General features: G+C 44.2%; 1 protein-coding gene across 1 annotated transcript in view; it reads right to left on the bottom strand.

Moving 5' to 3' along the window:
- Adam12 (ADAM metallopeptidase domain 12) overlaps positions 1–18,933 on the bottom strand; it is a 225,752-nt gene that overhangs the window by 55,916 nt on the left and 150,903 nt on the right. Inside the window, exons 5-9 of the mRNA XM_013021993.1 lie at positions 18,656–18,842; positions 12,563–12,628; positions 10,967–11,038; positions 6,125–6,294; positions 3,455–3,539 (exon numbers count right to left, since the gene is read on the bottom strand). Coding sequence (XP_012877447.1) covers positions 3,455–3,539; positions 6,125–6,294; positions 10,967–11,038; positions 12,563–12,628; positions 18,656–18,842 — 580 coding nt within the window. The remainder of the gene's footprint in view (positions 1–3,454; positions 3,540–6,124; positions 6,295–10,966; positions 11,039–12,562; positions 12,629–18,655; positions 18,843–18,933) is intronic.

Raw genomic sequence — 18,933 nt, 5'->3', positions numbered from 1 at the left:
CACCCCTGACCTTTATCCCTCATTGGTACTTGTATTAGTGCCAGCAAAGGGCCAGTGTAGGCTCAGGCCCTGTTATTTACTTTGGGCTTGGAATGAATAATTCAACATATTTTGTTAAGCCACTTTGGGGGTCTCCTGTGCTGGGACTGCATTGCTCATGCTGACACAGGTCAGACTCTTCATGTCCATGAGGCATAATCTAGTGCTCTCCACCCTGCGTCTTTCAGCGTCTTGCCAAACATCTCATTGGATAAAGGATAGAAGAGGAAGAAGCTCCTTCCTTCCTGGGAAATGGAAGAACCATTTTAGCCCTGACTGAGAGGCTGCTGGTAGAAAGCTGCTCAGAGGAGGCATGTCTGATGGCATTCTAAATAAGACGTGAGCAGCCGTGACTCACCATCTACACAGCGGGTAGGTTCTGCAAATGCTCACACTTGGTCATGGTAACTTCAGACCAAGGAGTAGTCTACTTGAAGACTCACTGAATTAAGATGATAGCCCAGTAATCGTACCCGTTTGCTGGCCCTGGTGTGGTCATGTCGGCCGTGGAAATGGGTGGAGGTTCCCAGGTTCTCTGGTTGTGTGGATGGGGTTTACCTGGCAAGTCCCACCTGGCTAATGTCCAGCTTAATGGAGTCCTTGGATGGCTTGGCTCAAATAGACATTAGAAATTAACTAGTCCATAGTTATTTAATTTCAAATCGATTGGATGTGATTTATAGAAACAGTACCCACGTGTGGCCTGACCACAGAAGAATGAAGGAGGCTGCCTTGTTTCAGCCTTGATTTGTGCTATATGTGAAAGAGATGAAAGATTTTCCAGGAAACCATAAAATATTACATTGTAGAGTAAATATTGTGTTATTATCAAATATTATTGATAAGACCAATCTCTTCGATAAAGGTGTGATCGTGTACAATCTTGTAGATGAATCGGTGGCATGGCGGCTCTAGCTATCTTTCTCATGGGCCCTCAGTCTAAGAAAAGAATGGCATGCCAAGGAAGCAAGTTATTCTTAGAATAGATGAAATTCCTAATAAATTACTTTGTTTAGATTTTACAGTTTCCTGTTTTAGGAAGCTCCACAAATATGTTCCAGGAAATCAGCTCTTAAGAATAACACACATTGGTGGAGAGAATGTAGCCAAATCTAAGGATGTGGAGGGCTGAATTTAGCATGCTTCAGCATAAAATTCTTAAAGAATACTGCTGATTCCTTCTATTACAGAATATCCCAGTGTCATTTTTAATTACGAAGTTATTTTGCATTTTTTTCATGTGTGAACAGAATGTCCCTTAAGAGACTCCAATACTCCCCTGGGATAAGGGAAACATATAAGTATTCCTGATATCTCCAGATCAAGACTCTTTCAGGCCAATTGGATACAAAGATAAGGCTTTAACTTTATAAAATTAACAAATCACTCTATCTTAGAAAATGGAGAAATGCTGGTCTCCTGAATTTTATAGAAACTAAAGGTGCTGTGTACTACTTTCAGCCTATCTGGTGTTCCTCTAATAGGTGGAATAAAACCAGACTGGGATGAAGGATGATGCTCACTGCTCACAAATTAATAGGGCCCATTTCTTATTAACTGACTCTAGTCTTGGCTTGAATCTCAAGGCATCACACACAATTCCCATCTATTTCCCACATTTCAGTTAATTTTCATATATCCTGTGTGTGTGTGTGTGTGTGTGTGTGTGTGTGTGTGTGTGCACGCACGCGCACACCAGTATTGGGGCTTGAACTAGGACTTCATGCAGTCACTTTGATTTTTGGATCAAGGCCAGTACTCTACCACTTGAGCCACACATCTATTTCTGGCTTTTTGGTGTTTAATTGCAGGTAAGAATTTCATAGACTTTCTTGCCTGGACTGGCTTTGAATCGAGATCCTCAGATCTCATCCTCCTGAATAGTTATGATTACAGGCACGAACTACTGGCACCTGGCTCATGTATTTTTTTTTTTAATACAGGCTTCCCTATATGCATTTACGGAGGGAATCTCGGTAAGGTGCCTCCCAGGAGCCATGAGCGCTGAAGGAAGCCATTTAGTGCTGTCACCTGGGCATTGCCATAGTCCCACATCACAGCAGGATCATGTGGCTTGTGAAGAATTCAGTTTCAGCTCTCAAAACATATTGAGATCAATTTTAAGTGGCAAAGTCAGTAGCAACTGACCATGGAAGCATGAAACTGAAAATTATTCCCTCTTAAAATTTTACCGTGTGCTCTGTAAAAACACAGTTGTGATCTGACTTGCAATGAACTGGCACCAAGAAAAATCAGACTTTCCATTGACTTCCATAGAGGAGATCACCCACCAGGTTCTATGTTCAAAAAAGCTTGTTCAAGCCAGCAATTCAGTGAGTGGGTGCGACCCGTGTGTAGCGCATGCTTCCATAAATTACCAACCACTGCACCCAGACAAGAGGAAAATGTTTATGTATAGTCACTAAAAGATTAGATTAGGCAGTATGTGGAAAGAAAATAATAGTCAGCAGAACATAACTCCCTCAGCCCTTTCCTACAACTGAATATTCAGAAATGTTCTGTTTGAAAAGCGTGGAGGCCCTCACGCTGTCTTGGGAGGGTGAGTCTGTGTTTAGTTAATGGGGATGGAACTAGCTCTGAGGATACTTCCTGTCTGTGAGCTCAGGGTGGGCAGAAGATTTTCTGGGCAGAGACTTCAGAGTGTGAAAACCGTTCTTGAACTATCTGAGGGTCTACAGAGGGACACCACTGCTGGGCAGTCTAACAGAGTTCCCTTTCTCTTACACTCATCAGAAGCCCCAAGTACCTTTCCTGTTTTATAGACCTCTACAGCCCACATGTGACAAAGTTACCCTTTTAAAGCAATAGATGTTGGTTTCTTCCTTCCAAGAATAAGGTTATGATAAAGACAGATTGTACGCTGGCCAGAAGGTATGTAAAATATTTGCACTGGTACGCAGTGAAAAACCTCAGACTTCTGACTGTTGGGCTTGGAGTCAGAACCATCAGAAAGTCATTTGAGTGGTAATATTTGGTGAGACCACAGTTCACCCAAAAAAGCCAAGTGCTCAGGGCAAACCCCTATGTCCTGGCTCATACCCGTGCTACGAAGAATTCCCGAACTGGAATGCTTTGACCGAAAGTACAAGTTGAAATGTTTTTTTTTGTTTTTGTTTTTGTTTTTCCATAAGAGGAGCAAATTCAGCCTCTAGGAGCTGTTTTTTACATGTCAATTTTCCCTGCATGCACTTTTGTGTTTTCTAAACAGTGCCTGAAATGGTGTGGGAAGCAGAAGCTGATGAACACAGCTAGAGTAAAGGCAGGGTTAAATCTAAAGAGCACTGAAGGGCAGGACTACTTCACAAATTCAAATGAAAACAGGGATTTGCCGGGGAACCATTAACCGGGAAGCCAGCTCTCCCTGTCCTTGGCATCCTTGGCTCCCTTGACTTACCATGACAACTCCTCCGGACTGCTCTGCCGTGCACATGCTCATGATGGGCGCCATGCCGATGGTGGTCCCTTGGAAATAAACCCCACTAGGAAGCAAACAGAAGGACTTCTGTGAATGTCATGTAGAAGAGTGACGTTTTCTAACATTTCACACTCTGCCAGGCATGCTTGAGACAGAGCGCAGAACAGTGAAAACAGCCACAGGAGGCTGCGTTCACAGGTGACTTTTAGCTTTCTCTCTTATGCATCCCTTTTTTTCCAGTTGCATCGCGGTCCCATAATTCTAGCAGAGTGTTGTCGTTTAGACTCATTCGTTTGTGTTTATAAGCTCAAAGCTGCCTGATTCCTGGTAGACTGAGGGAGCTGCTGGTGGACAGGCCGAGAAGTCATCCAGATCCTCTACGAACAAAAGGAAGTGCATTGGAATTCCGTAGCTGAAATCTGCTTTCCTGTGTAACTCATTCCAGTTCTGCCAGAGACTCAAACTCCTTCAAAGTATCCTGCCAATGTAGCTTGCAAGATTGAAATGACCAGAAAGGCGATGGCTTCTGGGATCCAGGAAGTATGAGCAAGCCCACGTGCAAAGCCCCAGGGAGGAGGCATCATGAGGAGGCCTTGCTGTAGGCGTCCTCTGCTAAGAAATCTTAATCCAATCATGAATCTAATAGTGCTAAGGGTCTGTTTTATACAAGGGCTATTAATTGTAATCTCATGCACTAAAATTTCAGTATAGCATTTGTTGAAATCTGTAAAGGAATCAAATGAGTAATTCTTCCTATACTGGTCCTACACATATATAGATAGTGTACAGATTAAAAAGTGAAGTATTTTAGCTGTGGCCCATTGGAAAGAGCTGACAAGAGTATATAATGGCCTGTCTGACTGTCTGTCTATCCCAACACGGTCCTCCCTTCATGAACATGAGGACTGGCTCTGGGTAAGCCTCAGGCTACTGAAGCCCATGACTACTCAAGTTCCTCATGTAAAATGCTGTATGTACTGTTTGCATGTTACTATGTACAGCTTTTCAGATAATTTAAATAATCTCTAGGTTAGCTGTAATCCCTAATAAAATGTAAATACTATGTAAATAGTGTCTATCTTGTTTTGTTTAGGAAATAATGGCAAAGATAAATGTCTGCACATGTTCAATACAGATGTGGTTTTTCCCTAAGCATTTCTGGTCTTAGTGTGTTGAATTCACAGATGTGGAACCGTCAGATATTGAGGGCTGACTGTATTCAGTTTATAGCAGTAGGCATTTCAGTCTTTATGCTACATCTAGATAGACTAACGGATGCAATCATATATGTAATGGCACCGGATACAAGCAATGATATCATAAAATGAATCATTACATGATACCTGTAATGAATGTATATACATAATAAGGTTAAATAAGATGTTAATTGCTTTTCCAGATGTTCAAGTTGGACAGATTCCTTGGGAGGGAAACACTGTAACAAGACATTCTGACTCAGAATACATGGAATGTACTTTTAATAGTTGAGGACTAATCAATGCATAAAATACGAGGAAACAAAAATATCTAAGGGGAGGACTCATGTAAATGGCCAAAGTAAATGACTGGGGACTGCCAACAACCTGGGTGTACAAGTTGGCACTGACTAAGGCAACGATGGGGCTGGACCAGTTTTACTTCCCATATGTGTTCAATAAACAGAGGGGAGCACCCTCCATTCTTGAAGATTTCACGTGAGTGATCCAAGCTACACAAGAACAAAAGAGCAGTGGAATAAACTGCTTTAAGATTCCCATAAACATGTGTCCGTTCCTGACACATTTGCTTTGTATCGGTGCACACTATTATAAAAATACTCTCTTCATTTAAATAGAGAAGTGTCAGAAATATCTCCACATTGTTCTGTTCTGTTAGAACTCTATGTTCCTGCATTTATATCTTGTGACATTTACCACTTGGGCATTGTCTTGTGTCCTGCGGCCCTCTCTTAGTTGACTGGAGACTCCCCATGCGGGAAGATGTAAGTATTGCTCACTATCATACCTGAGTCCTGTCAATACTGTCTGGTTCCTAACAGGTACCTGATGCATACTGATTAAAGAAGAGACACAGGCTAGTGAGACTGCTAAACCAGTGGCAGACCTAGCCCAAAAAACTAGGGAGTAACAGCTTGAACAAGGGAGGCAGTTATGCTTCTCCAGGCATGTGATAGTGTTCACCCGCGTGTTTTGCCCTTACATCATCTGACACAAATATGTATATATTCATATATTATATGTTTACATAGAAGAAATACTATAGCAAAATATATTCTATATTATTTATACTTATTATTTTTATTATATTGTATATTTGTAGATATCACATGTAAAAGGAAAGAAAATAAGTCTTTAAAATTAGTCAGTTCTGGACAACTTTATATCAAGAGTAAGCTGAGAAAAACTGGCAGAGAAGCAAAAGTCCAGGTTATTGAAAGGGGACTGGGGCTGGGTCTCCTGGGTGTCAAGTTGGACTTGTCCAATGGTTCCAGGGAACATGGTACTGGCCCCCACTGAAGTGGGCTGAGGCAGGGCCTCTTGTAAGAGCTGGTGCACGTTGAGCAGACGGGTTGGGCTCTAGGGCTATGTAGGCACAAGCAGAGCCAACACGTGCACAAGGCAGCTTTCTTTAAGCGACAGAGGAGCCTACCTGATGAGCTGGGCATTGTCGTGGGATTTGCGAGGTAGCAGCTTCATCTTCCTCCAGTCCAGAAATTCATGGAGGCTGGAGAATGGATCCTGGCTTATGGAGCATTTGTCAATGTCATTCCAGACCTCCACACCCACCAACACTATCCGAATGTTCAGCGGTCTGTAAAACTGAAGCAAACAGCCATCTTTGGGAGGGGAGTCATAGGGATGAACATTTGAACGGAAGCTCAGCATGTTCATTTCCATGCCCGAGAGAAGTATCTCAATGTGCCTTTGTTCCTGTAGCAATAGAATCTAAAAACTATCTGATGAATTGGTGCAAAGAGATATGGTCACCTGATTATCGAGTGGTGGACAATTAGATGCTCAAGTTATTAGTCTTTTTATGATCTGCCCATATTTGTATGGAAGAGAACATTTCCATTTAAGTGTTCACATAGACACTGCCAGTTAATATTCATTGCAAGAAAAAAAAACAATAAGTGGATCTGGATCATTCAGATAGGCTTGCCAAGATCAATAATTGGTTCCGTTTCAGCAACATGTTCTGTCTATGAGGTACTGACAATGAGTCTGGCTTAACTTCTCAGCCAAGAGCCAGCCTTGGCTGACACTCTTATGTTCTGTCGCCTATAATCAACGAGAAAGTTCAATGCAACGAACAAGTCAATATCTCTCAAGATAAAAAGGCGCAAGTGGAGCCTTTCTTCAGGAACTTTGTGACCCTTGCCCCACAGCCAGAAGTTAGATCAGCCACTGGGGGGAAGATCTGGGACCTACAATGCAGGTTCAGGCACACTGCTCTGTCCCTCACTTTTACATGGGTATGATTTCAACAACACCCCAGGATCCACAGCTGATCCTGGGTTGGGGAAAAGCAATTCTTCTAATGGCTGAGGGATGGTTTTTGTCTTGTGGAAGACCAGATGGGCAGTGGAGAGGTAAGAACTCTCCATGGCCAGCAGCTGCCTCCAGATCAAATCTGACGAGGATCAGATGGCTGTGTGGTCACAGCAGGGGTGGGGCATCTGGGTTATCCTGTTGCCTGACATATGAGGCAATGAGAAGATCCTTGTCCTCTGAGTCCCCAGGTAGCCAAGGAGAAAGTTGTGGCTAGGGGCAGCAGCTTGAGCCAAACTCCAGATGTGAGCAAGTTCTGTCATTGCTAAAAGCATCTGGCCATCAAGTAACGGTAATCATAGAATTAAGAGCATTACATGCTGTTCCAAAGTGCTGAGCTAAAGTGCAAGGAACTCCCAAAGGCCGAGTATCGACCCCAGATCCTGACCCCCCAAGGTGGCTCATGCGTCTCCTGAGGGGCCTCGTGGTCACAGGCAGAGCACTGGGTCAGCAGAACACAAGTGGGGTATGAATCGCGTCACAGGACACACCGATTGCAGCCATCCAAGTAGATAACAATGACAACATCACGTTAATAATTTGGAATAATCTTGCTCTGTAGTATGTTTTTAATCAAGAACAGCCTGTGATACCTTCTTAGAGTTTGGAGTCCAGGCTTTCCAGGCAAATGGAAGACACTGCCCTGAACAATGTGGGCATGTGTTTGGTGCTGTGTGCTTTGGGAGATTATGTCTTCAGCGGTGTCATTGCACAAAGAACAGGATCAGAAAGCAAAAATGCAGGAAATCCAGTGCACTGACTACGAGATGTCCTGAGTGTCAAACATCCTGCCTGGCTTCGGGGCTATCTGAGAAGGGGACACCAAGTATTTCTCAGGAGCTAAGGTCCACAAAGGACTAACTTGTCCCCCATCTCAGTGCTACTGTACAGCTTACTGGTGAATTAGGGACCTTTTCATAATAGTGAAGGTGCTGAGCAGACTTTATACCTAGCAGGATACAACGTTCAACCCCCTCTCTACACTTAGTATAACTGATACTGTCAGGAGTGCTGAACTTACATCAAATCAAGCACTGCTCAGGGTCCCTGTACTGCCCACTCCCAGTGTTTTTCTCAGGGCATTTTTTGGGCCAGTGATAGCGGTGACAGCTAACACATCACGGACATTGCCATGTCATGAACGCGTTTCAGGCTTGGTGCTGATAAGTTTTCGTATAGTCAAGACACGGAATCTGGCAGCTGCCAAGTGGCTGACTGAAGATCATAACTGCATGGCCCTGTGTGGACATTGGTGGGGTGACTCCAACAGCGTGATTTACATGGGCACCTGTATGGGAATGCAAGGATTCCTGGCTCCAGACCCACAGAACAGCTCTCAGGCCTGTGCAGAACAACTGGAGCTTGCCCAGCATCCAGCCCAGCTTGGGGATCCCAGAAACTATGTGCACACACAGACCCAGCTGGGTGAATCCCTTATTTACACAGTAGCGATGGATATTTGTTTAGCCCTTGCTATGGACTAGCCTTGGCTTGAGCAGGCAGAAGAAAGACTAAAATGTTCTTTATCTTGCTCAGCTGCTCAGCGGTCACCAGAAGGCTTACAGCCCAGGACACATCACCGTTTTTCCAGTGCAGTTTTAAAATGGTAGCCTGCCAAACAATGGTGTGGACAGGAAGTCCAAGGGATGCTGTGCTGGACAGCCAAGGAAGACTTTCTAGAAAGAGCGGATCTAAAATGACGGGGTAGAATTCCCTGGGGTCCAAGGAAGACTTTCAGGCCACGGGTTTGGGGGAGGAAGGAAAGAAGGCATTCATATGAGTGATGATTCCTAAATAAATTCAATACAGAGGAGTCCCAGAGCTGAGATGGAGCCTTAAAGACTTTCCAGTTGGTGCCAAACCCTTGACAAGAGGCAAGGATGGGTTAGAGGAAAGGGTTAAATAGAAGCTCCAGTGGTCACCTCCTGGGCAGGCACACACTCAGCTGTTCTGCTGAGATGTCATCAGGAGCTGGGGAGAATGTCTGGGGTTTGGCCAAGAAGCACAAGTATCAGACCTGCCTTTGGGTTCACTTACAGTGGTATGTCCCGCACATTTCAGAGTGTCACCTTTGTCACTCAGTCACTTCTCTGTTTCCAGTCTGGGCTGTCTTTCCTTCTTTCCAAGCCAAAGCAGCCAAGTAGTTATTAATTTAGAAACGGCCCAGCTGAGCCAAGATGTCAGCAAGTGAGGAGATGAGTGGGGGGACTTTCCCACATGGAGACGTGCAAAACTGAAATGTGGGATGCTCAGCATAGCCTGTGGGTATTGTCGGCAGACTTAGATACACAGAGTCTGCTAAGGAGCCTGGGTAGCTCCCCGCCCCCCCGCCCCTGCCCGCCGGGGGTACTGAGGGTAGATGAGGATGTCAGGGCTGGCTGTTTCTGTGTGCTTAGGAATCGTTCTGCCACTTGGAAACACAAGAACAGCCAGGCTGGCGCACGCAACAGAATCCACCAGGACTTCTCCAAGGCATATTGTTCTTTAATTACCAGTGCTAGTTATTATCAAACTCCCACTTGCTCATTTTTAGTTTTGCAAACTGAAGCAAGATAAACCCCAGAATAATACATAAAGACATATAAACACAGAGGGCCAAACACATCACTGTTTCAAATGGGGTTTCGGCAATTTCTGTCTTGGTTTTAATCTAGTTTACAGTTTCCTTTCACTCCCAAGGCCTGAGAAAAACTGATGCTCTTTCCTTCCCTGCAGACTGAGGCCTTCCAGGCAAGTCTCGAGGTGTTAGCTTGGGCTCCTAGGTCAGGTGGTTAAATCTCCCTCCCGTCTACCAGTGTCTCGTCCTGCACTGACATCACAGGAGCACGTGGATGCGGTCTGTGCCCAAGCCCCACCCAAGCCACTGAGATCAGAAGCCCTGGACCGAGGCCTGGGAGTCGGTACTCCAAAGAGTAAATACAAGCACAGCCACCTGGAAGAGTCTGACATAATGATAGTGCCAATATTCAGGTCAGTGTGAGAAGACTAGGTTTAAGTAGAGTCATCTGCCCAGAAAGCCCGGGTTCTGTCTGGTGGGAGGTGACAGACCATTTTCCTGCAAGCAGGTGGTGGAAGGATCACTTCACCAGCAAAGACGCCTTTGTTGGATGACATTCCCAGGGTCCTTTCTATCCTTGTGAAAGATATGTTTCCAGGTGTTCTCAACGAGGGGCTGGCTAACAGCTGATGAAGGCTTGGTGGTGAGTCGAACCACGGAAGGGTGATTGGCTCATGAGGGCTTTGACCTAATCCTTTCATGGGTTCATAACTTGATAGTACTAGTGGATGATATGACCATTACTGGCTTTCCTCTGGGAGGAGGAGATAGGTCACCGGGAAAGTGGCCTGGAGAGTGCTCTCAGCCACTTCCTGTCTCTCTCTGCTTCCTGACCACCATGAGGTGAGCAGCTCTCCTCCACCACACCCTCTCTGTCCTGATGTTTCTACCGTACCTCAGGACCAAAGCAACAAGAGCCAGAGGACGTACAATGGAAACCCCTGCAACCATGACCACAATACATTTTCCATTAAATTGTTCCTCCTAAGTATTTGTCACAACAATGACAAATAATTGCTGAGTTGGAAGTCTGTTTCAACGCTGCTGGGCAGTAGAATTCTGTGGATCCCTTATGGATGAGAGCTAGCCCCCAGGGACCAGCTGGAGTGTTCTTGCCACAGAGTTCTGAATTTAAGGGAATATAAGTCTAAGACACCCTGGTCAGCAGAATCTGGAGAAAGCTGTGCCCTGCAGTCCACCACAGTCCAGGCCACCATGGGTAGGAACCACATGTTCAAGGGAAAGGACACTGGAAGTCCCACCTAGACCCAAGGCAGAACTTGGTGTTTCAGATCAGTCAGATGAGGTACACCAAATCCTCTCCTCCCTGTTTCCAAACATTTACACGATTTGAATGGTTTAATTAGCTGAAGAGAAACTTACCTTGTCAACGTGATTAGCGATCTCTATTAAACGCTGCTTAACTTTTTCCAGATCTTTTCCTTGCCTCTGAAACTTAACAATTTTAAATGTCACCATTAATAATGGTAGGCATATCAATCACAACTCATCTTCCCAGATCCTAAAATGTAAAGTCTTGGGCTTTTGAAAACTACCCAAAGTCCTCTAAATTTATGATGAAATAAGCTCACATCCTGCAGAGAACTTTCCCCCATTGGGGATTGCCTGAAACTCCCTGAAATTCACCCAAGCCAAGAGCTTACATGACAGACACTTCTGCAATTTTTCCAGCCTCGCAAATGATGGAGATGGTGATGTGCTTTGGCAAAGAGAAAATACACAGCCAGAAGGTCGTTTGGAGCCATTTGTCATATCATCAACTTGATTTTAACTTCCTGAGAAAATTGCTTTATATTTGTTTTTAAAAATTAAACAGTAAAAGCAATAGAGGGTCATGGCAACATGTCAAACAATACAAAAGAGAACAGATAAAATGTTAACTGGGTTCTCTGTTCTCTTCTATAGTCTGACCTTCCAGGATGGAGCAGTTTTCTGAAACACTGTCAACCTTGTCTTGTACATGTGTGCTGAGTCAGTCTATGAAAAAATGGTACCTGAGTCATAATATGTGAATGTGACAATACATGAATATCAACAAGATAATCTAAAAAATTAATTCAAAGATAATTAAGAGAAGAAATGAACATAGGGCCAAGCCAATTCTCAAGACAGTAGGATTTCTCTGTTTTGTTTCTATGTAGCTTTTATCCATCTATCCATCCATCCATCCATCCATCCATCCATCCATCCATCCATCCATCCATCCATTCATTCAGTTTTAGGACACACAGACATTTAAAAAACTTAACTTTTCCCTAAAATGTTTCAGAATGCAATCTAAAATCACTCATCATTTACTCCAAAGAATTCTTATTCACAGAGATTAACTACAGAGAAACTTTGGCAGTTGTTTGTTGTTTTTCAGACTTTCCTATTGTTCGTACCATCAGATACTTTTTTAATATTCTTTAAAATTATAATTAATGAAATCAGAAAAATCACTTTTTCCATGGGTTCTCTCTTTCTTTCATGGGCTCTTTCTTGTTTGCTTACTTGCTTGCTTCCTTCTTTTTCTCGTTCTTCTCTTTCTTTTCTTCCTTACTTCCCTCCCTTCTTTCTCTTTCCCTTCATCCTCCCTCCCTTCCTCCTTCCCTCTCTTCTTTCTTTCCTTTGTGCTAACACCAAGGCTTGAACTCAGGGCCTTATACTCTCAATTAGCTTTTTCACTCAAGAGTAGTTCTCTACTACTTGAGCCACTTTGGGCTTTTTGCTGATTAACTGGAGATAAGTGTCTAATAAATCTTTCTGCCCTGGCTGGTTTCAAACCAGGACCCTCAGTTCTCAGCCTCTTGAGTAAGAAGGATTACAGGTGTGGGTCACCAGTGCCTGGCTGTTTCTGATGCTTTTTAAGAATGCATAGACAACTGTGCTAAAGCAGTAACTTGCTCAGTATTTGATTCTCTCTCATTCTCTCTTGCTTAAAACCAATAGCACTGAGAACATTCTAAAGGTTCTTACCTCTCGGTTGTCGGCGACAATAACCAGCTCGACATACTTGGTCATCTTGAGTGTCTCCCTTTTATGCTGTCAAAAGTAAACATGAGCTTAGCTTCCCTTCGCATCTCCCCACAGTTTCAGAGCATCGTCTATGTCCCCCTGCCCCCTCCAGTCTCTGGTATCCCCTTCCTCCACAAGTTAACCTCCAGCCCCAAAAAGAGCTTCGTGAAACCAGCCATCCATTTCTGCTTCTACTTGGGAAATCTTAAAAAGCTGTTTAACCTTCCTGCTGAATCACGGATTGCAATATCAAAAGAGGTCAAGGTCAGTATGAAATAAAATGAGCACATTAACACAAAACCAAATGAACACCCAATGTTCTTTCTAGAAGGGGAGAATCTAGCTACATGTGGCACATGTGACGATGACTCAACTCCAAGCTGGAAACCAGTGGCCCAAATGTCCCTGCTCTGAGATCTGAGACAGACAGGCAGGGCAGCGTACTTGGAAGTGGAACGGCAGGATCTGTGGGTAATCACTGTGGGGTCCACTCCTGGGAGTGTTGCCCTTGGAGCTGATCCTTTTGGTTTTTCAATTTTATTGTAGGATTGAAGCTGTAGAGTATCCACCTAGCAAGCTCAAAGCCCTAAGTTCAAATCCCAGTAATGCCAAGAAAAAAAAATTGTGTTCAAAGCAATGGAAGACTGGGGTGATCTGGAGAGAGGGGAAATAGCCAGAAACACAAGGGGGCAAGACATAAAGAGGCGAGACTGCAGAACAGAAAGAAACAGGAGATAAAGGAAGGAAGGAAGAAAAGAAGGGAAGGAGGAAGAGAAGGTGGGTAGAAAAGAAAGAAGGAAGTATGTAAGGAAGAAAGACAGGAAGAAAGAAAGAAAGAAGTCCAGCCCCCCAGGAGAGCTGGGTGTGGGTGGAGTGGAAAAGCGGGGTGGGGGGGTGGGGGGTGGGAAGGGGACTCACATCCCCTCGCACTGATGTGGAGGTCCAGCTAGAGAAACACAGACCCTAAACAAAGCAACCTCTGAAGTGGGTTACATTGTAATCAGGCTTCCTCACAGGGCATTCCTGCTCTTCCCTGAATCACTGGGAGGATCCCAAAGGCATTTTTGGAAGAAATAAAGCAATTCATGGAGGGTGGTCTCCAAAAAGCAAACATTAAAAACAAAAAGCAAAGCCTTCTGTTTCTGCAATAACCCACAGTTGGAAGAAGTTGGGGCTGAATGGGTCTCCCTTCCTCCTGCCTGGAGCTGCTGGTTATGACTTAACTACACTGACCGCTGGAGTTGAAAATTTGTTACAACTCTTTTCAGACAAAAGCAAAAAACTAACAAAACCAAACAAAAAAAGCCTCATCAAACCAAACCAAACCAAACAACAACAACAAAAGACTTAAAGCATGCTTTGAATCCCATTTCCAGTCCTATAATCTGGAGGGAGACATCTTTCACAGCACAATTCCCCATCAGTCCAGGATCTTTCCAAACAGATTTTTATAAGGAAAAATGTTTGTATGATAGTGGCCTGCCTCCCCACAAACTGCCCAGCTGTACTGATCTGTGGATTTAGGTGTCCCTGAAGAAATCTGCAAATCTGAGCAAGGAAAAATAAAGCACCAAGAAAGGTGGAATGTCTCATTCTTTCACAATGTTGCAAGAAAGAAAGAAAAATGTCCAGATGTTGTAACTGTATGTATCAGCAGGTTTTATGGTGATAACTATGTACTTAAAAAGGGGAAAAATCAGCCCCCGTGGGGTCCAGTGTGCAGGCAAAAATGAGACACTTCTGAAGTGTGAGGGGTCTCACCTCTTTTTAATTCTTACTGAGGGGGTGTCAAAGAAGGAGAAATCTTGCTTTGGCTCATGATCCCTCCACCTACCCTGAACAAATTCAGCTAATTATAGAGAAAAGAATACAGCTCTGGAAATGAAGAAATAAATTAGTTTTCCACTGAAGAACTCATTGAGGAGGCTCTGATTGTTGAGATTTTCACAATTTCAGCCTTGGAAGAGTAAAATCAATGGCCAAAGGAAGGATATTTCCAACTGGCCTAGAATCATTGTTTAGAAAATACACAATTCCAGATAATGAAAACAAACACATGAACACAATTTTCCTGTCTCTGCAGTTTTCAGAGAAGTCCACATTTTCTCATGAATTCAGAGAATTGCAAACTCAGAGAGAAGCTTAACCACATCATAATGAAAAGCCACAGGGGAGAGGCTGGTCACAGGCTTAAATTACCACCACATGATTCCTACCTATCTAGGCTGTCCAGTTTTCTTTTTAAATCATATTTTAATTTGTGATATGGAGAGCAACACTTGAAACTGGTTGCTTGACTGAATTTTCACTTTTGAACTTGTGGCAAAACAAAAAACACCCCCCCACCCCCCCACAAAACTCATCCCCAAAGAGGACCTGTGAGAAAAGTACTGCAGTCTGTCTTTTCTCCACAGAGGCCTTCTTCAAGAGTTACTCAGGAGGAAATCAGTTCCCCTGCTTCTTAAAGTGACCACAACCAAGTTCCCAGAGGCACCCTGCCCTCCAAACTGCCTGCCAGGGACCCTGGCTCTGATATCTTGACTCTAAAGTTAGGAAAGCAAGCTGAGAATGGGGTTACAATATGTTCTCATTAGACTCCTTCCTTCATATGGCCAGACCATTTGCATTCACCCCACATGGTCCACTGGGAGCCCCCAAGTAACCAGATGGGAAAGACCAAGGTCATTGCCCCTCAGGAAGGTCACCTTCTCTTGGGAAAAGGAGGAGGAACAAAGAATTAACAAGAGTCAATGTGGTGTGTGAAAAGTCCATGGAAGAAAACGAACAGGAAGCTGGGGGTTAGATATGACCAGAACAGCAGATTACCATAATATGGAATCTGCTTACACAGATAAGATGGTGGCTGGGTACCAGTGCATCCTGGGTACCCAGCAGCATCTCACTGCCCTGCTGTCCTCTGTGTACCCAGAAGTCCTTGCAAACATTTCTTCAGAAAAAGCTTTTATATTTGATGCACTATTTTCTATACTAACGGAGGGGAACCACAGAAGGGTTATCCCTAAAGAAAGAGAAATTCAACTGCAATTTCATTTTGCCTTTGGGATGTATTATGTTATTCTCTCCAGTAGCAGACTTTGCCTTTGCCTTTCTTACGATGCTTGCTCAGATAGATTTTTTTTTGTCTTGATTTCATAAAGGATGGAGAGGGAAAGGGTGAGTACAAGTGAGTTGTGAGCAGTGGGTGCTTTAGGCTGGACTTAAAATTCTCAGAGAGCAGACCAGGAAGTTTCTGTCTCTCTGCGCCCTTTCAACTTGGCTTTCTGCAATCGAATGCAGTACCAATGTGCCAATGACAAGCTATTGCTCAGGCTCCTCTTCCATGTGGAGTATACACAGAGGGTAGATCAATTTCTGATGCTCGGTGAAGGAAAATGCAAACCTCTGCAGAAGAGTCGCAGACTGTGCAGCCCGCTCGGCAACAGTTAATGTTGAGCAGGGGCAGGAAAATGCTGGGGCAAAGCAAATGTGTTCACTGTGCTGCATAAACAAGATTAATTAGCTGTAGTTACACTGATTTCTTTTTTTAGTATAAAATCAAGGCAGCAAAGTGAGACTAGTTAGCAGACTATAACTCAAAGATGCACTCTTCATATTTATCACAGGTGTTATCCAAAATATCCTCCTAGCTAATTCTAGCTCTGCATATTTCCTCCCTTTACTTAAAAACTATTTTGGTACCAGTTTCATTATCTTCCTGCTGTTTGGGTCACAGATGTTTTCTCTTGCATAAAAGCCTATCAGAATTATTTCAGAAGTGACAGGGAAAAGAGACTGGGTATCCAGGCCTTCCTTTTGCAATGTAAAGGTTCATTTACACTTCAATATGCATTATTAACCAAATAGTCTTGTTATTCAGTTTCTTTCCATTTATGTACAAACCAAAAGGACTGGAAATTATTTTGTCAATCAAAGTGTTCGAGGACTGTATGCTTAAAGAATTAAAATGTGGCTGGCTGGTAACTACAGATCAAGTTTGTACTTCTAAATGAAATGGCAAACCTATTTGAGTGTCATTTCAACTGTCAAGTTAAAAAATTGCATAACTCGGAGAGCAGGCTTTGGACAAGCGACTCACAGCAAAACAAAATGCAAATGTTCTGCTTTGCTGATGGCTTTAAAGTGACATCTTAACCACATCTTATCCAAGGGCTTGAATCAAAGGCAAATGTGTTTGCTAAATGAAAGGAACTCACATGGGACCACAGAGGTGGGTCTCTGTGATTCTAACTCTTCAATCCATCATTCAAGCAAGATGGGGAAAGAAAATGCTCCCCAAGCAGCTGGGGCCGCTGCCGCTGCCGCCGCCACTGCCACTGGGTATATGGAAGCTCCAGGCCCTGGGATTGTGATACAGCCTCCCAGGGCCTCTGCATCAGTGCCAAGGCAAGGCACAGCCCTGTAATGGGGCCCACTACGAGGGGAGTTCAAAAGCCCCACAGAACTGGGACCCTGGTGGCTCACGCCAGTAATCCTGGCTACTCAGGAGGCTGAGATCTGAAAAGCGCAGTTCAAAGCCAGATTGGGCAGGAAAGTCTGTGAAACTCTTATCTCCAATAAACCACCAGAAAACTGGAAGCACTGCTGTGGTTCAAAGTGGTAGAGTGCTAGACTTGAGCAAAAGAGCTCAGGGACAGTGCCCAGGCCCCATGTTCAAGCCCTAGGAATGACCAAAAAAAAAAAAAAGCCCACAGAAGGAAAACTTACTCAAAGAATGCATGTTAGATGTATGCTAATGTATGCTAAAATGAACCATTTAAAAGCAGTTTAGGGGAACGGACCCCCATCCCTAGATATGACAGGAAGCCCAGGAATAAACTGTGGAGACTAACACTAATGAATTCAGAGAAAGTTTTGAAGGACCCAAGATTAGTAGTCATAAAATGTTGAAGGCTAAGCAGTGGTCCACTCAAGTTAAAGTTGAGAAAGACAAAAATATGCTAAGAGAAACATAAAGAGCACATTGCAAACAGAGAGATGAGAGACATCTTCTGCTTGATTCTTTTCTTTTTTTCTTGTGTGTCAGTGCTGGGGCTTGATCTCTGGGTCGCATGCCTTTGCTCAGCTTTTATCACTCACTCTGGTGCTCTACCATTTGAATCATACATGCTTCCAGTTCAGCTTTTTACTAGTTATTTGGAGATAAGAGTCTCATGATTTGTCTGTTTCTGCTGGCTTCGAGCCATGGTCCTCAGATCTCAGCCTCCTGAGTAGCCTGAGTCACAGTCCAGTCAGTGCACCTCTGTGCCCATCTCTGTGGGCAAAGACTGAGGAGGAGACAGCAGGAGCCTACTTTACTAAGACACTCCTGGTTACAGAGCAGCCATGGATGAAGAAAGTTCAAGAGTTCATTTTCTTCCTTCCCATAGAAGAGCTCCTAGAGAGTGAGTCAGAGTCCACCTTTGTCTTGTGTGCCACAGTGGGCCGGAGCCTGCGTCCTGCCCCCTGCAGGTGTACCCTTTTTTTTTTTGAACTTGTTCCTGGTAATCTTTGGGGTTTGAATTCAGGGTCTCATGCTTTCAAAGCTGGTGTCATACCACTGAACTATGTCTCCAGCCTTGTTTTGCACTAGTTTTAGGATAGGGTTTTGATTCCTCCCTGAACTTGTGTCTGAGTTGTGATCCGCCTACCTTTATCCCTGGGATCACAGGCACACACCCCCTTGTCCAGTTTTCCTTCCTTGTAGACTTTTCTCTCTGGGATGGCCTCACACCATGATTCCCCCCCGCTCCCCACCTCTACACACACACACACACACACACACACACACACACACACACAATCTCAGCCTCCCGTGGACCAGGGGATGACAGGTGCACAGCACTGGTACACTGCCCCCAGTATATCTTAACGAGACTGGTGATAGAGCTCTCAGTCCATGATGACACTGGCCACATGGTTTCCACTGCTCCTGATAAGTGGGATTTCCATTTCCTAGACACAAAGTCCAGTGTCAGAGCTTCTCTGGGACTCCTGGCATTGGGTGTCCATGCCTGAAGCCCTCCAGAGACACGGGAGCTTCTATGTCCTTCTTACCCTTCTTGCCTGCATCTGGGTGCGTGCCGGAGACATGGCAGGCGTGGGGAGGCGGGTGGTGTTATGGTGCAATCCACACGACCCCCAGATGCCACTCAGGTCCTCTGCGGGGAAGAGCTTGCATCTGTTGGTGGCATTTTTCATTGGCTCTAAGATGTAGGTCTGGTTTTCAAACACAATAAGTCCCCTGTTGAAAAAGAAATGACAAAAATACTCATTTTTAACAACAGCTCCTTGTTGATGGTTGAAACATAGCTGTTAATGAAGGAGAGAAATAT

The sequence above is a fragment of the Dipodomys ordii genome, unplaced genomic scaffold (assembly GCF_000151885.1).
Source record: "Dipodomys ordii isolate 6190 unplaced genomic scaffold, Dord_2.0 Scaffold58, whole genome shotgun sequence".
In the NCBI taxonomy this organism is placed as follows: domain Eukaryota; kingdom Metazoa; phylum Chordata; class Mammalia; order Rodentia; family Heteromyidae; genus Dipodomys; species Dipodomys ordii.
The sequence above is the reverse complement of the archived record's forward strand: the minus strand, read 5'-3'. Positions and strand labels throughout refer to the sequence as shown.